The sequence below is a fragment of the Anser cygnoides genome, chromosome 16 (genome assembly GCF_040182565.1).
Source record: "Anser cygnoides isolate HZ-2024a breed goose chromosome 16, Taihu_goose_T2T_genome, whole genome shotgun sequence".
Classification (NCBI taxonomy): domain Eukaryota; kingdom Metazoa; phylum Chordata; class Aves; order Anseriformes; family Anatidae; genus Anser; species Anser cygnoides.
The window spans coordinates 5,115,416-5,134,820 of record NC_089888.1 but is presented as its reverse complement, the minus strand read 5'-3'; the positions used below and the strand labels follow the sequence as shown (position 1 = coordinate 5,134,820).

At 39.5% G+C, this 19,405-nt stretch overlaps 1 protein-coding gene across 3 annotated transcripts in view; it reads right to left on the bottom strand.

Annotated features, from left to right (window-relative positions):
- PRELID3B (PRELI domain containing 3B) overlaps nt 1-19,405 on the bottom strand; it is a 69,165-nt gene that overhangs the window by 2,237 nt on the left and 47,523 nt on the right. The window contains exons 1-5 of one of the 3 annotated variants that reach the window (XM_048074606.2): nt 3,569-3,636; nt 2,514-2,682; nt 2,066-2,155; nt 1,521-1,591; nt 607-709 (exon numbers count right to left, since the gene is read on the bottom strand). In XM_048074606.2, coding sequence (XP_047930563.1) covers nt 607-709; nt 1,521-1,591; nt 2,066-2,155; nt 2,514-2,682; nt 3,569-3,621 — 486 coding nt within the window. In that variant the 5' untranslated portion in view covers nt 3,622-3,636. Of the gene's footprint in view, nt 1-606; nt 710-1,520; nt 1,592-2,065; nt 2,156-2,513; nt 2,683-3,206; nt 3,371-3,568; nt 3,637-19,405 lie in introns of those variants that run through there. The other 2 variants (XM_066978206.1, XM_048074609.2) reach the window with 2 other exon arrangements.

Here is a 19,405-nt window from a genome sequence, read left to right as displayed (position 1 = left end):
CCTGTCTTACTGAAAACGACTTAAGAAACAATAATTGAAAAAGGAAGCAAAAGTTACAGAAATGCATACCTGATGTTTTTTTTTCCTTTCAATAATCAGAGTACTGCAGGAATATGTACTGCTGTACACTTTAAAATTCCTTTTATCAGCAGTGCTGTCTTATGAACCACAAGGTGGCTTTTTATCCACTTTGTGTTTTGTTATTCTTGTGGCTGAACTCAAAGGATAAACTCTCAACTAAAACACCACTTCATTGCTCCCACATAACTACTTCAGATGTCTCGATGCATATTCTGTTTCAACAGTAAAACTAATAGATTGCATCAAGAGTGCAGCAACAGAGTGAAAGCACTGTTTAAGTGAATGGAAAAGTTTTTCCAATGATGACTGAGTGCTTACCAATAATAATTTGTTATCTACATTCACAAGAGGAAAAAAAGAGCAAGTTCAATAAGCTTAGCATTCACATGTCTACAGTAAAGGCAGCAGAATTACCCACACCCTTTCTAAGATTGTTGACAAAGCCAGAACATAAAACAGAGATTTGTATTTGTATTCCCATTGTCATTTGCTAGCGGTCACATTTTACACAAAGGTCATACTTACTTTATTAGCATTGGAAGAAATTGTGTTTGCCATTAACCCTTCTAGGTAACTACTGAGACTGACACCTTTTACAGATATTATTGCTTCTTGCGTCAAAATGGTTCTGAAACAGATAGCAGAAAGTGAATTGTTCCGAGTAGTTTAAAACTGCGTTGCTTACAGCCTTCTCACTCCTCCCCAACAAGCACATTCCTTCATCAGCTTTGTCATATAACACAGAACATCTTGCCCCATAAACACAACCTACTTCCTCAGTGCTTAACTGCATATGCTTCAACGCATACAATAAAAACCAAGTGTCCCCACGAAGTCTAGGTGGCCCTTTGTGGCACTCAACTATTTCCATCTTCAGCAGCAGGTAGACAGAGTAGAAGCAGCAGATTTGGCATGAAGGCACAGCGAGAATACAGTATTATGACATCCCCTTTAACAATAGGTTTTTAGCATTTCCCACAGTTATGGAAGAAGAAACCTCTTACTTTAAAATCTTTAGATAGATACCTGAGAATTATCACTAGTTGTATGAGTATAGCCTCAGCAAGCTTTAAAGTTGCCTTTTGAAAATAAAAAAAAAAAAGTCTCCAAAACGATAACCCAGAGGCAGATAAACATGCAGGTTCTGTGCCTGGGCTGATGAAGAGACCAGAAATAAGGAGCTGGTAACTGAAGGCATATATAAACTCAGTTACAGGGAGGGCACAGGACAACTCCCTGAAAAGCTGATCTGAACTAGACCTCTGCAGAAGTAAGGTGACTAAAGAAAATGACAGTTTATTTATCTCTTTTTTGACAAGATACCACAACAGAAGCGATGTAAACCCCACAGCATCATCTGTTCAAGACCATGGGAATTTACGAATACAAAGCCAAAGTCTGTACTACCTCAGGGCAATCTCAGAACAAGTGGTACTTACTTGTCTGGTTCATGAGGGTGTGGTTTGTAGACAAGCCTCTCATCTACTGACACTAGATTTGTAAATGAAATCTGTAGAACATAAAACAAGACTACCCCTTAGTAAAAACATTACAGGAATATAGTAAATAAAACTGCAGATACAAAACTAATACTTTTATCTGGCTTAAACATAAGGTCTTCCTGCAAGTCTTAGGATTAGAGGTGTAGAACATGACAGATAAGTCAAAAAAAACAAAAACAAAAACAACAAAACCCAACTGTAAAAAAAAAAACAACAACCCACAACAAACAAACAAGAAAACTACTAGTATTCTGCTCATCTGTATGTTCAGATGTTTCACTGCTGACAGGTTCCAAAAAACTAATAGATCCCTTCTGAAAAACAGAACCGGTCAGCTATAAACACGTTACTTAAAGGTTTTACTTATATTGTTCTAATGCAATTTTTAGTAATTTTAAAGATGATTTTCCTTTTCAAATTTATAAGGAATTATTATAACCTGTAATCTGTTTAAACTGCATAAACACAACTAAAGTACTTACATTACTGGATTTCAGCTCCATTGTTTTCTTCACTGGGTCAACAACAGAGTGCTCCTGAACGTATGTCTTTGTTCTGCACGTGCCAATGAGCTAGAAGAAAGGCACACACACATGGAAATAACTACGCTAAGCAACTGCAACTTTTTTAGTGCTTTTAAATACATAAGGTACTGAACAGACACAGAGACAACATAATTAGGGTTTAATTTAAATAACACTATTCGGTTGTGGTGGATCTCTTTTTTTCAACTGGTAGCAATATATGATCTAGTCAATTTTTGACTATCTGGAAGTCAATACGCATACTGCTATTGAGTCTTCCTGACACTTAAATTCTTACACTTTTAAAACATGAGTTATGAAATCAGACATTTCTATTGCAACAACCTAGTTCACAAGCTTCCTCTCCCTCCAGCATCCTCCCCAAGCTCTTCTCCGTGATACGCACCGATTTCACAATGGAGGGTATTCCCCACTCTGTACTGAGCAGCCTGTGGCTGTGCAGCTTCCCGCTCTTGTCTACGTGTCTGTCCAGGACATCGACTCCGACCACGCTGGGGTTCATCGGGTTTGGGTACTTCTGCATGGCAGCTGTTGTTACTGTTTCCCAGGGGTGACTGCCAAAACAAAATCAAGACACAAGGTTGTACACTTATGTTTTTTTAACAGGATTTCTATTAAAACTGGACACAACATATCAATCAGTCTGTATTTTTTGAGCAGACCAATTTCCCATTCTTAACCTTACAAACATCCTTCCCTAGCAGGAACACCAGCACTGGGGGTTGGCCAGGCAGATACACATAAGAGGTCCGGCACACCTGGTTCATCAGGACTCCTGAAGTCCCCTGCCTCCCGCAATTACCTTCAGGCTTCTAATTTGACAGGAATGTTTTCCCTGCGATATAACTCCAAGAGACCCGAATTTATTGGGATTTGGGCAATCCCAGAACACCTCACTGAGCTGTACCCCCCCACAAACACACCAATTCTCCCTTCGGGTTATTGCTCAGCTCAGCTCCGGGGCGGCCACCCCGGGCACTCCCGGCTGGCACGAAAGGACCTTGAGGCGGCTGCCGCCACAGCGGAGCGGCGCCTCCCGAGCGCATCCCCCGCCTCCCCCCGCAGCCCCCGGCCCTACTCGAAGACGTGCTCCGAGGTCCAGATCCTCATGGCGGCAGCGGGAGCCGAGCCCCGGCCTCGGCCCCGCCGCGCTCCCCGGCCCCGGCCCGGCCCGGTCCGTCCCGGCCCGTCCCTCAGCCCCGCCGCGCCTGCGCACTGCAAGCCGGCCCCGCCGGCCTCCAATCCCCGCGCGGCGCGGCGGCGGTGACGCACGGCCGCGTGTCCCCTGAATGTCGCGCGGAGGGCGCCGGGCGCCGCTCCCCACCCCGCCCACTGCGCCTGCGCGCGGGGCGCGGGCCGGCCGTGAGGGGGACGGGCGCTGCCAGCCGGGCGTTAAATGCGTTGTAACACGTTAAAGTGTCCGCCTGGTGTAAGGCTTACTCAGGGCCAGGCCAACACGAACGCGGCCCGCAGGAGCCTTCCCTTCCGCACATCCCCTCCGCCGTGTCGTGCCGTGCCGTTCCGGGCCGGCGGCGTGCGGCCTGTCGCGACACAGGCAGCTGTCGCGAGAGGGCGCAGAGGCCCCGTCCAGCACGAGGCGGCTGCGCTGGCCTGACGGGACGCGAACAAATACAAACGTTACCTAACTGGATTGTCAGTGGTTATAGCAGTGCCCCACCCAGGCGAAATTCCTGGTGTCCTTCGCCAGCACGTTTTGTAAGGCCGCTGGCGGGGAGCGCCGGGCCGTTACGCAACAGCCCCGGTGCTGCCTGCCAGGGCCAGAGGGGTTTCAGCTCGCTGTCCTAGCCTGCTTTTCTCAAACATCCTCGAAGTGTTTAATAAAACAGCAATAAATCGGTTATGGCAACGCATGCATGCATTTCGTGGCACTTCGAGTATTATCTGTTACAGTTCTCCAGTTCACAGTATTGAAAGTGCCTTGAGTTGTGCAGAAGTTGTGTCGTTTCCAAACGGGGAGACCACGGGACATCATCTCGTGGACACATCTCAGCCAGTGAGTGGCTGCGATGTACTTGTCACTGCACAGTAATGGATTCGCTGGAAAAATGTGAAGAGAGAAATTTCCCAGAAAAAAGGATCTATCTCGGTCTTGTTTTTCCTGCCCCTTCCATCTCATGGGACTATTCCTAAACATAGTCAATGTGCTTGTAATCTATCATAGTATACAAAATTATTTCTAGATTTTGTAACTCTTACATAAAAACATAGGCAATTCATAGGCAATGTGGCTCCTGTCCATTAGCCTCTCACCATTTTTTCTGTGAAGGAAATGTTAACTATTGGAAGCAAAGCAAAAAGGAGGAAGCATGCCAACATATGGTGAAGATTAGGAGCTACATCTTAACAGTTCTTGGTCATTTAAACGTTCAGTTTAAATGAGTTTTGTTCAAGTTTCTGCATTTGAGTGATATAAATGGCTGAACTACTTATAAACCAGACTTTTGAAAGGAATGATAAAATCATAAACAATAAAGCCAGATATTAGATAAAGAAAATGCTTACTTGTAGTTGCAAAGGGAAAAGTGACATTTAGAATTCTTTACATTGGTGATGTTGCATCTTGAGAATGCTGTGTCCATTTTTGATGTCCAAAAATTTAATACTACAAAGTTTGATATCTTTTCCCCACATATGTTGACAGTATTTGTCTAGTAATTGAAAGCAAAGATAATATTCTTTCAGTTAAATCTGTTCAGTCACTGGTACTACTAAGATGATCACTAAGGACCATAAAAGACATCTACAAAAGATTATAAAAATCTGTGGAAATCCATGGCAAGATTACTCATTTCATATGTACCTTCCAAGGGCTGTTTGCTTATCACTCTGCTAAATGCAACCGATGCATGAGATGGGCCTCATGTAGATTTTGGAAGAGCAATCTTGGCATAACTAGGAAGGACTTGAAATTTTGTTGGAATAGTATATGAAAGAATTCTGATGTTGCAATGAACTTATTTGCAGGAAAATGCATTATGATTTCGTATTTTCACACCCATGTGTGCCCAGCAGGGTGATACGAGTTGTCCCCTCTAAGCAGCCTCATAAAATATCCATCATTTTGACTGAAAAGCATAAATATTAGGAAATACCTCTGTTGTGGTTTAACCCGGCTGGCAGCTAAACACCACATAGCCGTTCGCTCACCCTCCCCCCTCCCTCTCTGGGATGGGGGAGAGAAACGGGAAAGTGAAGCCTGTGAGTTGAGATAAAGACAGTTTATTAAGACAGGAAAATAATAATAACAATAATAATAATAATAGTGATAATGGTAATAGTATTAACAATAATAATGTGTAAGAAAACAAGTGATGCACAATGCAATTGCTCACCACCCGCTGACCGATGCCCAGCCTATTCCCGAGCAGCCGGCCCCCCCACCCCGGCCAGCCACCCCTATATATTGTTTAGCATGACGTCAGATGGTATGGAATACCCCTTTGGCCAGTTTGGGTCAGCTGTCCTGGGTCTGTCCCCTCCCAGCTCCTGCTGCACCCCCAGCCTGCTCGCTGGCAGGACAGAGCAAGAAGCCGAAAAGTCCTTGGCCTGGTGTAAGCACTGCTCTGCAACAATTAAAACATCAGCATGTTATCAGCGCTCTTCTCATCCTAATCCAAAACATAGCACCCTACCAGCTACTATGAGCTACTTAACTCTGTCCTAACTGGAACCAGGACAACCTCACAAACCAAAATTCAGTTTATCTCCAGCATCAGGTCCAGATAATTTATGCATTCCATAATGGGTACCAAAAAGCCAGATTGTCATACCCACTCAGGCCTTTTCACCTTTCCGTAAAACAGATATTGTGGCACACTTAAAAAACAAAACAAAGAAACAAAAAAAAACCCACAAAACCCACCCTTCTTCAAAGCCCTAATCCCAGAGATCGACTAGACCACTCGGCAGTACAAAATGTCACTAAACTAAGAAGGCTTTGGTGGCTTTGGTGATAATGGCAGTGCTTCAAGCTGCACTTCTAAAGGAATGAATGCAGGTCAAAACTGGCATATTTAATGGGTTACCATAACCAAATTTTAGCGCAGTAAAATTGGTGATGACTGATATACAGTGAACCATATTTAACTGCTGCACTGTCTTGTAATAGGCAGGATGAGCTCTGGTTGCTTACCCGCATCGTGTATCACAACATTTCTCAGGCTTTTTAAATTACAACTGAGGCAAGTTTACTATTTCATACACTCAGGAAAAATGTATTTGTTATTATTTTTCCCCTGTCATATTCTGAAATATAGCTAACACTACAGTAATACTGAATCAGTTCCTTGATCTGAAATTAAAGTTTTGATGTTTTTGAAATATTGGCATTCTCATGTAGTATTAATGAAAACCATCCAAAGGTCTTGCCCTTTTCTTGAGCTGGAAAAACAAGTTCCCACTCCCTTTGTCAGTCAGGCAGTTGTACTGGCAGAAAACTTACATTAACAATGTTTTCTTTTCCAGACATATTTATTAAATTACTTTCATTATACAATTCTTAACAAATACCCCATCTATAAACTCACCATTAGCAGTCAATTCAGCATATGAGCCTGTACTATTTGGCTGTTTTCCTGTGTGTACTTCTTAAAAAAGCTTTGTTGGACAGCAAGGATCTCTTTTCTGTGCTTCCAAAATCAGACTGTTAATCCCTTCCAAGTCATTATACATGTCAGTATGAAAAATTCACCTTGAATCGTGCTTTTAATAAAAGTTCCTTTTCAGAAAGGAAGCACACCGGTATCTCAGTGTAGGATAGTACCAGTTCCTCTAGTTCTTGCTCATATTTAAATAGGAGTTTTGTTCAAGTAATTTTGATCCTTCCAGATTTCTGATTGGTATCAAAAGGGGGAAATGTCACCACTACAGAATGTATCACATCCTGCAAACATGATGCCAGTTGCAAATGAGTTTACATGGGGCACCTTTCCCAGGTCAGAACAGAACTCTAACTATGCTACAAATTAGCATTCAGAGGTTTCAGTGGTAAGCAACCATCTCCTTCTCTCTTCAGAGAAATGATGGTATAAATATATTTCCTCTTAAAAACTGGAAATGTGTTTTTATACAAATAGCCATCATACTTTACCGTTCCCTTTTTCTCCTCTGCACGGCATTAGCAGTTCCACTGCTCATGCTGAGTCCTAACAGTTGCTTCCCACTGCTTCAGCAAGCTCGTTTTTCACTCCAGAATCTTTCACCTTCCTTCTACAAAGGTGATGTAGTCCCAAATTCCATGTTAGAACTGACTCATAATTTGACCCAGGGCAGGATCAAATACAAGCTGGAGCCAGTGAATACAAACTGGACAGGAATGAAGCAAACAGCATTCAAGACTACTGAGTTCTATACTACCTTGGAGCTACCTGCCTCAGTCAAGGTAGTGGTGTTGTAAAACTACGCTCTCTACAACTGATCTCTCAACATTTGTTAAAGCTGCTTAAGCTGGCGGGAGCAGGTCCCACCTGTGGTCACTTAGTCCCATTCCTGAGCTGCTACCCAGCTCCAGAACAACAATTCACATGGCCAGGATGAGTGCTGTAAGGGAACAACACAGCTGAATTCCTGTTTTCTGCACAGTGAACCATAAATGGAACTGAAAATTACAGGATGGCCATGCCAGTATTGCAGAGGAGGCAGAGAGGCTGCAAGAACAAGTGGTCAGGGCTGATTAATCCAGTGCTGTACTACCCAAAATGCCTGCTGGAATCATAGCTTGGTAATAGCTAGACATTCAACAGTCTTCTAAGTGCATTTGTTCTTCATCCACTAACGCTGGCATGGTATTTGTTAGTATCATGTAATTCAGTTCAACCCAAAATAAAACACAGATCAGTGTAAGACAACCAAATGCCTATATTTGTTTCCATGTTTTATCAGTCAACCAGGAGAGTCTTTTTAAAAAATTATTATTATTTTTTTAATCTTCTACTATTTAGGGCTCTTCTTCCCTCATTTGAAGAAAAATCAAATAATAGAAATAGCCAACAAATCCCTTCCCCCTAATTCCCCATGTTCTGGTAAAAATGGCTGTCAAATTGCATATGAAATGTAAATCAAAATTTTTACAGATTATCATTTTAAAGATTATCACTATCCTGAGACTAAAGCCTATCATTCCCTAAGAAGAGATGAAATAGCAGTAAATATATCAAATGCCAGAGAAAAGTAACAGGTATATATATATACTGTTATTTAGAAATAAGGTTGAATCGATTCATACGTTCTGTGTGGAAAAACCACAAGAGGGAGCTAAATTTCCATGAGGTTCTCCACATGAAGACCTGCTAGTCCATCAGAGGGAAAGAGGTATTTACCTTACAAGCAAACTCACCTCAAAGCATACACGTCTCTAAGCATGGCCATGTGAAAGAGTGCAAGATCCCACTCTGATTCTGCATCCCAGCAGCAACCACTCCCAAAGGGTTGCCCATCCCTAAATCCAAAGCACATTTTTCTGCAGAAATAAATGGTTCCCCTAATTCCATTTTAAAATGTGATCTAGACAGAATTTCCCTGCTAGAAATAAAACAGGAAGATACATTCAGGCTCTTTTTCCAGTAGGCCAAAAATATAAATGAAAACTCAACATAACAATGAAACATCTTGTCTTTTGGGGAAAAAAAGATGATAACAGGCAGAGTGTATAATAAGAATTACTCATTCTCAGTGACCATATTCTAGTTTATATAATATAAAAAGGGGAAATATACTTCCTTCTTATAACTAAAAACAAGGAACTAAGTCTCTTTTTTTCACAGATTTATATGCAGATTAAGAATTTGTTTTCTGAAAGGGCTTGTACTACAAGGATTCTTCCCGGAGTTCCTTAACCTGTGTTATTTTTCCAGTGCATAAAGCTTTGTACTGTTTTACAAAGTCAGAAAGTGACACTGTTCTCTAGCATGGTGATATAGGGAGGGGAAAAAAAGGGGATGAAGTTTCTTAACAATACTATTGTACGTCTATTTCCTGTTTCAAAATGACATTAATTTCCTTCTCAGACACATTTAAAACAGTCTGGTTCCGAAAACCATTTCTAGGCACTAAAATAGTATCTTTTGAAAGACATCTGAGATTTATTTGTGGGAAGGAGGGAATTTGAACTGGGAATGCCTCCATACTGGTGTTTCTATTTACTCGATAAAGCAGTCAAATTACTAACACATCATGATTATGTACTAGGCTGCATAAATTACTTCAACACCAGACAATCATAGTGGATGTGGTTTGGTCATATTTTGTTGAGAGTCAATCAGTCCTTCTGTAAGGGTGACAACAAATGAATAGAACAGCAGCACATCCTTCTCTCACAAGGCTGCAGATCTTCCTTGCAACTTGTTACCATTTACAGTCATAGAATCATAGAATCACTGAGGATCCAAAGTTGGAAGGGACCTACAAGGATCATCGAGTCCAACTCCTGGCTCCGCACAGGACCACCCAAAACCCAAACCATGTGTCTGAGAGCCTTGTCCAAACACTTCTTGAACGCCAACAGGCTCAGTGCCATGACCACTGCCCTGGGGAGCCTGTCCCAGTGCCTGACCAACCTCTTGGTGAAGAATCTTTTCCTAACTCCCAGCCTGACCTTCCCCCGTCACTGCTTCAAGCCATTCCCTCGGGTCCTGTCACTGCCACCAGAGAGATCAGTGCCTGCTCCTCCGCTCCCCTCATGAGGAAGCAGCAAATCTCACCCAAGTTCAGGGTTGGCTGGGAGTTTGTCATTACTGCAGTCATGGTCCTCCAACTTGGGGCTCTGGGGGTCCCAGAGCCCATCATCGGTGTTGAAGAGAGAGGTGATGAAGGCGTTAAATGTCTCTGCTTTGCCTGTGTCTCTGTTTGTGAGATGTCCATCCTTATCAAGTAATGGACTGATGTTATCTCAAGGAACTGACCAACATTTACAAGGAACAAATCTAGGAGGGCACCTTTCCTAGTCGGCTCCCTTAATGCCTGTACCAAGAAGTTATCATCAAGATGCTTTAGGAATCTCCTGGACCTGTTTGTATCAGCTGAGTGGTTTTCCCAGTTCATGTCTGGCAAGTTGAAGTCACCCATAAGGACAAGGGCGGCTGGCCTAGAGGCACTGAGCAATGATTCTAGAGGTGGCTGATCAATGACTGGCTGCAGTTTGATTAGAAAAGAACTACAGAAAAGAACTGACTTTTCTTGGAGAAGCTTTGAAAGGCAGACTTGCAGTCAGAAACTACCTATGAAAGGCATGTGATGCACCTTCCATCACATTCTAACCTAGATCACCCTTACTGCCCACAGAGGGAAAGAGACACCCCAGAGAACTCCTTTTTAAATTTACAGGCAATCCTGACTAAATGTCACAGGATCAATAAGCAAATTCATTTACTATTACATTCACACTTTAAGGCATTTAGAAAAAAAAAAAAAGTGTGATAAAGATCTTCAGAAGCTTGTGACCATCTGACTGTGAAATACTAGCATAGAATATGAACTGCTAAGTGACGATACCACTATACTCCTGCTAAAGCACACCCTTTTTTAGCTAAGGAAGCTAAAAACATTGAGGAGAGATTGAGTTTTTGTTACCTAGCATTTAATGTCTTCCCCAAACAACAAAAAACAAACCACCAACACCCTTCCCCCAGATGCTTCCCCACCTCCTCCCCAAACACCAAACACCAAATATTATCTTTACTTCAGAGCATTTAGTTTAAGTTAGGGTATATAAAAATATGCATTTAGTAGAATGATCTAGCCCTGGAACAAACATTAGACCTTTAGATTGCTTTCATTATATTCTGCCATAAATTTCCTAAACCTGCACAACTTCAGAGTACTGTTGCCTCATAAGTAAAACTGCCAAACACCTTCCTTACCAAGCATGTGATGCAGCTACTGCTCTTGTGAAAGATGCTGTCTAACACTGTCTACACTAACTAGGCTGTGATAATGTTTATGTGATTTGAATGTCAATAATCATTTTTCCCATCAGCTTTTTCCCCCATCTGAGAATGTACAAAATATATAAAATAATGTGTAAAAATAATAAATAATAATATATAAAATAATCACAACTGGCCATCTCATTGCCTCATCGTTATCATACTGGCTACATTAAGGTTAGGTCTTCCACCTGCTTTCTGTGGTATTTTATTTTAACATACTCGAATCGTCATAGTGAATTGACATGCCACGTTATACAGATGCACTTGTATTTACATTTTGCAGCAGATATCCTAAATAGGATAGCCTTAAATGGCCTTCAGCTACTGAATGATTCGGTTTCCTTTTAGAAACAAACTCAAAATTTGTATCAAGGTATTGGCCGTATGACTCATTAGCACCATGAATTTTGTTGTTTTGGTTTTGTTTCATACAATTATGTGATTTCCTTGACTTGCATAGTTCAGGGAGTTTGATTATGGCTATGCAAACAGCTCCATCTTGTCCGTGTCATTAATGGGAGTGGCAGCTGCCACCAGGTGTGTCACCTAGGTGCAGATACAAGACGGTGTACAGTTCATGGACGCAACACAACTATTCTGTTGTCTAGGAAACAGTCTCTTGAAATCTGTGTAATATGACAATTACCAGCCAGATAATTTTTTTTTTTTTTTTGCAAGCATCACAAATGTGCATGTGATTAAGTAGGCAGATGATAATCACGTTATCACCCACAACTCATGAGTAAGCACAGTAACTGCACAATTAAAGACAAAGCCCCATGTTTTAAAGTGCTTCACAACTATATCTGATCCTTGTTTAACTCTAAAGACCACAACATTTCTTCTAAACACACAACAAGCTATTAAACTTTTGATGAATGTAACTTTCCAATGTAAAACCTTGAAGAACCAGTGATGACAGGTAGTGGTCGTAGCATATTACAAGTTACGTCACAAACATGGAGCTCTATATGCACTCATGGTCTTCAAACCATGCTCCCTTATCCAAAATGTATATAAGCCTCCTTGTTTCAGAAATCTTGTACTCGATCAGGTATCTTTTGACATGGTTTAAAGAAACCGCAATCTGGAAATAACAGCTGAGAATTCTTTGTACACAAACTACTGGATGGAAGTGGCTACTTAGTGATGATGGCTGATGTCTTAATTATCACAGAGATAATGATCAGATCACTTATAAACCCAACAGGCTTAGACAACTATAACTTGGGTCTAGCAGTGGCTGACCACAGAAGTATGATGAAGACAAACCCGTATTTTTTCCAGTCTCTGTAGATTGTTTGTAAAGTATGTAATTTACTGCAGCTTTCAACAGTGTACTCAGGTATGACTACCTTAGCAGGTTGGAAACACAACATCAGTTGGTATGAAGGCTTTTGAATTCTTTAAGAATGCAACAAATTTTAAGTGAATTTCTATTTTAAATCACTTTCCATTTCACAACCTTTTTCTATGAATGCTTTTTATATGTTTGAGCGTCATCTGAAAAGAGAAACAAATTAGCAAGTGTACTTATTTGATTTATGGCCTGTATCATCTAACATGGACTTTGAGTCAGGAAATGTATTGGTGAATGAATCATGCTGGTGGTTGCAACCCAGAGAAGCCTAGCATTCAAGGCACTTTTCTAACTTTGTGTTAAACCAGGAGCATTTTTAAAAAGCCACAGCAGTTATCAGTCAATTTTCAGTTGGACTGTTCACTTTTCAGCACAGAGTGTCTGAAGGAGCTTTTAAAAAGCTGGACAACCTACAAAGTTTTTGTTGAAGTAGAAACACTCAAAACCAAGACGTAACAAGGTCTTTACTAGTATTGTAGAAAACAGACAGTTAAAAGTTTTTTTTTTTTTTTTTTCCGCTGACAATTTTGTTGTTCACTTGTTTTCTTGTCCCCCTCCAATATCTCTTCCCTACTAGGTTTCTCTGTTAAGGACCACACATTTAACAGCATGTCCTGTTTTTTTCTGAATATTTGTAAGGTACATTAGCAGTACTCCAAAGAGGTCTTTAAGCCTCACAGAGCTATTGATAATAATCAGATGAAACTAAACTGGAAGATGAACAGAAGAACAAATAAAATAAACATCTGCAATTTCTACCCATCTCTTCAAAACTATTTATTTTTTATTTCAATGTAAGAATCAATACACATTGCAATTTTGATATATTACATTGCTAGATACTACACATAATTAATACAAAACAAAGATTGGACACCAAGAAGACTCAGGTTCATATTTTTAAGAATTATTTTGAAAGTAAAGAATTATTTCATAAAAGGTACTTCTGAGAAAAAAGGAAGGCTTACGCTCTAAGGTATGAAGAACCAAAGATGCTAAATCCTTCTATTCCATTCAATGTACCTGGATACTAGCACTTGCTGTACAAAAAGTAACATCAGTATGGTGGTATCCAAAAAAGAAAAAAAAAAGAGAGATTTTAAGTGGAAACATAAGGCAAAATAATTCATATGAAAATAATGTAATAGAAAACCCTTCATGTACAGTTGGGACAGTATTTTCCTTCATGGTCTTCTCTAATAAACATTTTAATCTAATAAACAGATTTCAAAAAATCCTCATCCATATAAAAATAATTTCCATTTAGGAAAAATAAAAATCAAAGGAAGAAGATGGTGCAATCAAAATTAACTGGCAGAGTCCAGCTAGATAAAATGCCTGAATTTGCATGTTGTTGTAACCTGATCTGATGCTTAGTACAGGCTATGGACATTTCTTAATACACTTCAACTGTGCAATATGATAGCACTGAAGAAAAATGAAAGGAATATGTGGGAAAACACATAATCTTGGAAGCCCTGCAGAAGAATACTACATTGTCTGGAACTGTCCTGATCCAAAGCCAAAGGCATTTTATATGCTTCTACAAGTTTGGTACATACAGAATAAGAAAACTTGAGTAAAATTTGTGCAAAAACTTAAAAAAGATCTAAGGATTTAGTAAGTATTAAAAATACATTTACAGAACATTACTTGAAGAGTTGTACTTTGTCAAAAATAAGAGTACTACCAAGTTAATATCATCACAGCTTAACTCTTACCTGTGCATGTAGTATACCTGCAAAATCACAAATTGTTTTTCCCCATATTGTTATGTCTTAGTATCAAGGGTACAAAATGCACAAGGCAGTTCTTAGATACAAAATTTAGACATGGAAATTTGTACTCTTCTAGTCCTCCTCCCACCCCCTTTATTGTTATTTGTTATTAATTTGTGTAGCTTCATTAGTGATGATTAGTTGGCACTTTGGGAGATGAAAGTTTTTTCATCATCGTGCTACCTACAGTTAAAGCTATGCTGAAGCTAAGCTTTATAGGAAGCTGTCTGCAACTTAGCATTTCAGCAAAAGCAATAATTAAAGAATAAACAACTTGTATAAATGAAAAAAAAAGTTAAATCCAAAGTGCTGAAAAGGATCAAAATTACTATTATGTGAATAAGCCAACTTGGATTAATGCCATCCATCTCCTCAGGATGTACAAGTTCTCTGTTATAAGCACTTAGAGTCCAAAATATAACAGCCAAAAGCTGAAGTAAAAAATATAAATAAATGGAATAAATATTTGCCCAAAGTAGATTTAGCGATGACTAATATTCTCACAAAACATTTTAAATGCAATTTTTCATATCTAGTTTTTGCACTGTACATTAAAACACTTTCTTACTAGCTGCCTCAATTGATTATTTTCTCTGAATTTAAGATTCATTTAAGAATCACTATAAGTTGCTGCACAAATAAATAATATTTATGTCAGTTCTACAGCATTAAGTCAATAGGAAATGCATTGTTATCAGCAAGTTCATGACTTATTAAATGGCAAAATGGAGTTCTTGGTTAATGCCAACATATAGTTTTCATGCTCAGAAAAAAGAATAGCTGTATTATATATTTTCTAGTGATGACAAATTCAGAGTATACAGCAGTGCTCTGCAATATATAAAATACTGTAAATCAATAATTACTAGAAATCCCTGTCTATGAAAAGTTATAGGAGTGTATAGGAGCTACATGAAGTGTATAGGAGCTACAGCAATTTTTCATTTTAACCAATATATGAATACTGTGTATCTTCTAAGTGGGGGACTCCCAAATGTACTGTGGTATGAGTATCATAGGAACAGAAAAAACAAATACTGTCTGGACAGCTGAACACTTCCCTGCACATATGGATTCAGACAGGTTCTGGTGCTGCCAGATACATTTGTGATGGAAGCAGAAGGCAAGGCGAGTTCTAAGTAGAAGAATGATACTAACAAAAAAACCTCCACAAAGTTTCATTAAACACAGAACTTGGAGAAAAGCCAAGACCAAATGGAAAAAGCAAACAAACAAACAAAAAAACCCAAACCCTTATTTAATTCAGCTACTCCAAAATCAGTGTTTGTTCCTTTTATAAATATGTATTTCAGTGTGTCATACATGATACGTTCAAAATTAGAGGAGTACTTTCAAAACTATCTAAACACACAAATGGGATCTGCATAGATTTAAACAAAAGTAAGTTAACTACTTGTAAGGAAGTCCCTTTTTCAGAGAAGTGATGATGAATATTATTTTTAGTTCAATGATTCTCATGTTTATCCAAATAATCAGGATCACAGACATGATAAATGTTTGCAGAATTAGGACTTAGGCAAACCTCAGATGTTGAATCCCTTCTGTGCTCACCTACAAAAAAGACAAAAAGGAATTCCTACCTCATCTAGTTGTAGGCTTTTCATTAAGGCCTATATTGAGAGCATGGCATGTAGTCTGTTTTTAAATTACTAGAGTTTGCTGTGGTCTCTTAGAGGATCTAGACAGCATGGGCATGCATTGCAAAAACTGCAATACTAAAAAATAAATTTCAGAGAATCTGTTTTCTGAAAAACATGGCTATAACTGGAGAAAAAGAGAACAATTCGTAGCCTCTTCAAGGCACTCAGATTTTTTGGAAGCTGAACAAAATGGGATTATACCTGTTAACTTTGCTACTTAAATTGAGCGCATCAGTTTTTTCTGTCTTTTCGAAAATAATATGGGAAGGTATCAAAAGATCTGACAGTTCATAGACACTACTTACTAAGCCAACTGGGAATACCAGCACTGTGAAGATGGAGTCTTTCATAGGTAACAAGTGGGATAACGAACTTATCCTTGGCAAATTTGAATATATGCCCAAAGAATAAAGCTTGCAGAATCTAAACAGTTAAAGGACATGTTAAGATAAAGTTTTTTTGTCAGTTCTTTATTTTTACAGTATTGATTTTCCATGGGAAAAATGTTAAAGTACCTAAAAATTCCTTGTCCTGAAAATAACATTCTTTTTCACTTGACTTAAATTTACTTAACCATTTTGGAAGTTTTGGCACATTTATTTACTAATATTAGAGAAGCTGTAAATATTTTGAAGCAAAATAAATAAATCATTTTCTGTGTTGACATCTTAATTGGTCCAACTATTTTCCCACTGACTGAACGCAAGTTTTCCTTGATTTTTTTTTTTTTTTTCCCCCAGGAAGAACATGCAACATTCAGGAGAAAATCTTCAAAAACACCTAATTGTTTTAATCACTGCTTGACACCAAGCCCTTTGAAGAGCTGATGATATAAATCTCCCTTCTCAGAGCTCAATGAATTGCTCTTGACACACTTTGCACTCTTCTCCCTGAAAAGGGGAAAGCTCTCACTTCAACTTAACCCCTGCTCAGCATGGCACTTGGCTGAGTGACACCAAGCAGCAGGTAATGCTCCTGCCCAGCGGGGAGTCATCCTCTTCCCCCTCTGCTCACACCCCTCATGGCACCCCGCCAGCCTCCTGTCCCCACACCTGGCTGAGGAAGGTCAGGCATTTCCAGCATCCTCCACAGGCGCTGTCGATCTCCCTGCAGGGGGATTTGGGCAGCCCCACACTACATCATAGCAAAACCGGAGCCTGCTGGAAGCAACAGACGTGAAGGGCCATGAAATGGCAGTCCTGTGGACCCTGAGGCTGGACCGTGCCCCATGGCCAAAGGGGCCACTGCCCCAAGGGCTGAGCCTTCCACACACTGCCGCCATTTTGTGTGCGGCTAACAGCACAGCGCGGTGGCATGTGCACGTGTGCGCCTGCCCGCTGCCACCTTCTGTGTGACGTACCACGTCAGTGCATGAAACTGGAGGCAAGGATAAGCATCCCAGATTTGATTTTTTTTTAGTAAATTTACTGTTCAGGATCTCCCAGTTCAGTCAGCGTGTAACCACCAGTGGGGCCTGGGTGGTGGTGTCCCCTCATAAGTCAATTCCCACATATTGAGACAGGGGTCACTTTGCCCTAGCCTATAGGTCCTTGATAAGGAATCAGGATTTAAATCTCCTGTAGAAAATAGTGTTCTGACCCAGGAGCATTAACCAGTTCTGGACAGGGCCCAGGCCTATGGAACATCACCTCAGGTCAGTGCATGTTTCAGAGACAGGAATAACCAGGTGTCTTGTCCCACTCAGAGCTTGGTATAACATGAAGCTCTTGGTCTTGTAGCTGTAACAGATGTTGTAGTATTCATTAAAGAAGGACATTCAGAAGCAGGCATATTTTTAGTTAATCAGAATATGCAATATGGAGATGCTATATTGAACCTCTGAGTTCACTCTGTTTTCTGTGGAAAGTAAAGAAAGAGGTTTACTGATGAGCTGTTTTTGCAAGACACTGTAGCCCTGATGGTGTAATATAAATATCTATTAATTTGTAAGGTGATTTCTTTTTTTCTGTATAGTATTAAACATAGCTTTCTTTGTTTGGGAAGAGATTAATAAGGAGAGAAAAAATGAACTTCCTGTTCCAGTTTGAAAACCTTTCTGAGGGGAGTTTTGATAGACTATATATATATTTTGGGGAGTTTTGATAGACTATATATATATATATATTTTTTTTTTTAAGCTAAATTCAAGCATACAGTCATTAGTAGCTTGCTTTAGGAAAGAAAAAGTGTCTAAGGAGTCAAACTGAATGCTAATTAGAACTAAATTAGAATTAGGACTTCACAAAAATGTCTCTCCACTTAAATGATACAAATATTGCTGAGGCATCATTACATCACTGGCCTTATGAGCAAGGCCTTATTTCCCTTATGAGGGGAAATTAGCTGGGTTTCATAACTGACATGTTTCCATGTAGTTTTTGTTTTTCTGCTTCCCTGAAGGTCAGTGGAGGCACCTGAACTTTACCAATGAACTCATTGACTGTTTTCTTTGTGTGTTCAAATCCTATCTGTAGTTGACATCTTTTCAGGTTTTCAGTGTTAGGAAATATTCCTATTACAAACTGTAATAACTGTAGAAAAAAGAGGTAAGATATAACCTTCCTGGTACAGGTGATTATAATTAAAAATAGAAAGATGAAAGATAAAGAGATAAAGGATGAAGTTTAAAAGTACACATTTGCAGTTTTTAAATTACAGTAATTAAAAAATATAACCAATATAACTAGCCAGGAAACTATTTACATCTAACAAGTTAAATGGTGAATGACCACAAACTCAAGTAAGAACTTATATCTGTGTCACAGATTTTTAAATGGTTTTATTCAAGAAAACTAAAAAATAATTATATCACAGAACTCTAGTGATATAAGTAAGTAATAGTACCTCAGATGTTATGAGGAGATTTTCTCAAAGCTCTAGGATCAGCTAAGGTCTCAGTTCCCAGGAAAAAATTAGTAGGAGTTGAGCTTCTGTTTCACATTCATCTATTTCAAGATCCAAGATGGCTTTTCCAAGACAAAATAATGGTTCACCTGGGATTAAAAGGATTCACCTGTTCAACCAACTAAGCCACATTTTCTCACTGAACCTTATTTTGCTTTTTCTTTTACATTTCCATGCATGCATGCATGAAAGATGTGTGTGCAAAGGAGTCCTTGCACAGAACACACACATGAATAATTTGCTTTCCTGAACTAGTTTTACAAATGATTGTAAGGGTGGGCAGGCAATCTTTCTCCCCAAACTTCTGCAGATGCTAGCGATTTGGAAAGGCAGGTAATTACTGAAAGGACAGTGTTACTATACACTTTGTTCTAATGATGTAGTTTTAATTTGGGGCAGCCTTGAGGTGTTTATTAAATTGCTAACTACTTCAGAGGCTTAGTTGTTATTAAAATTAATCCTGAAAGGATAGTTTAATAATGGATCTTTACAAACACAATAATTGAGATATATAACATGTGGACAGCTGTTATGATGACTGTTTCCATAACAGCACACAGCAACAGAAAGGTCCACAATGACACAGGATACTGTTTCTATGGCAATAGAATGCCTTAGCCTTAAGGATG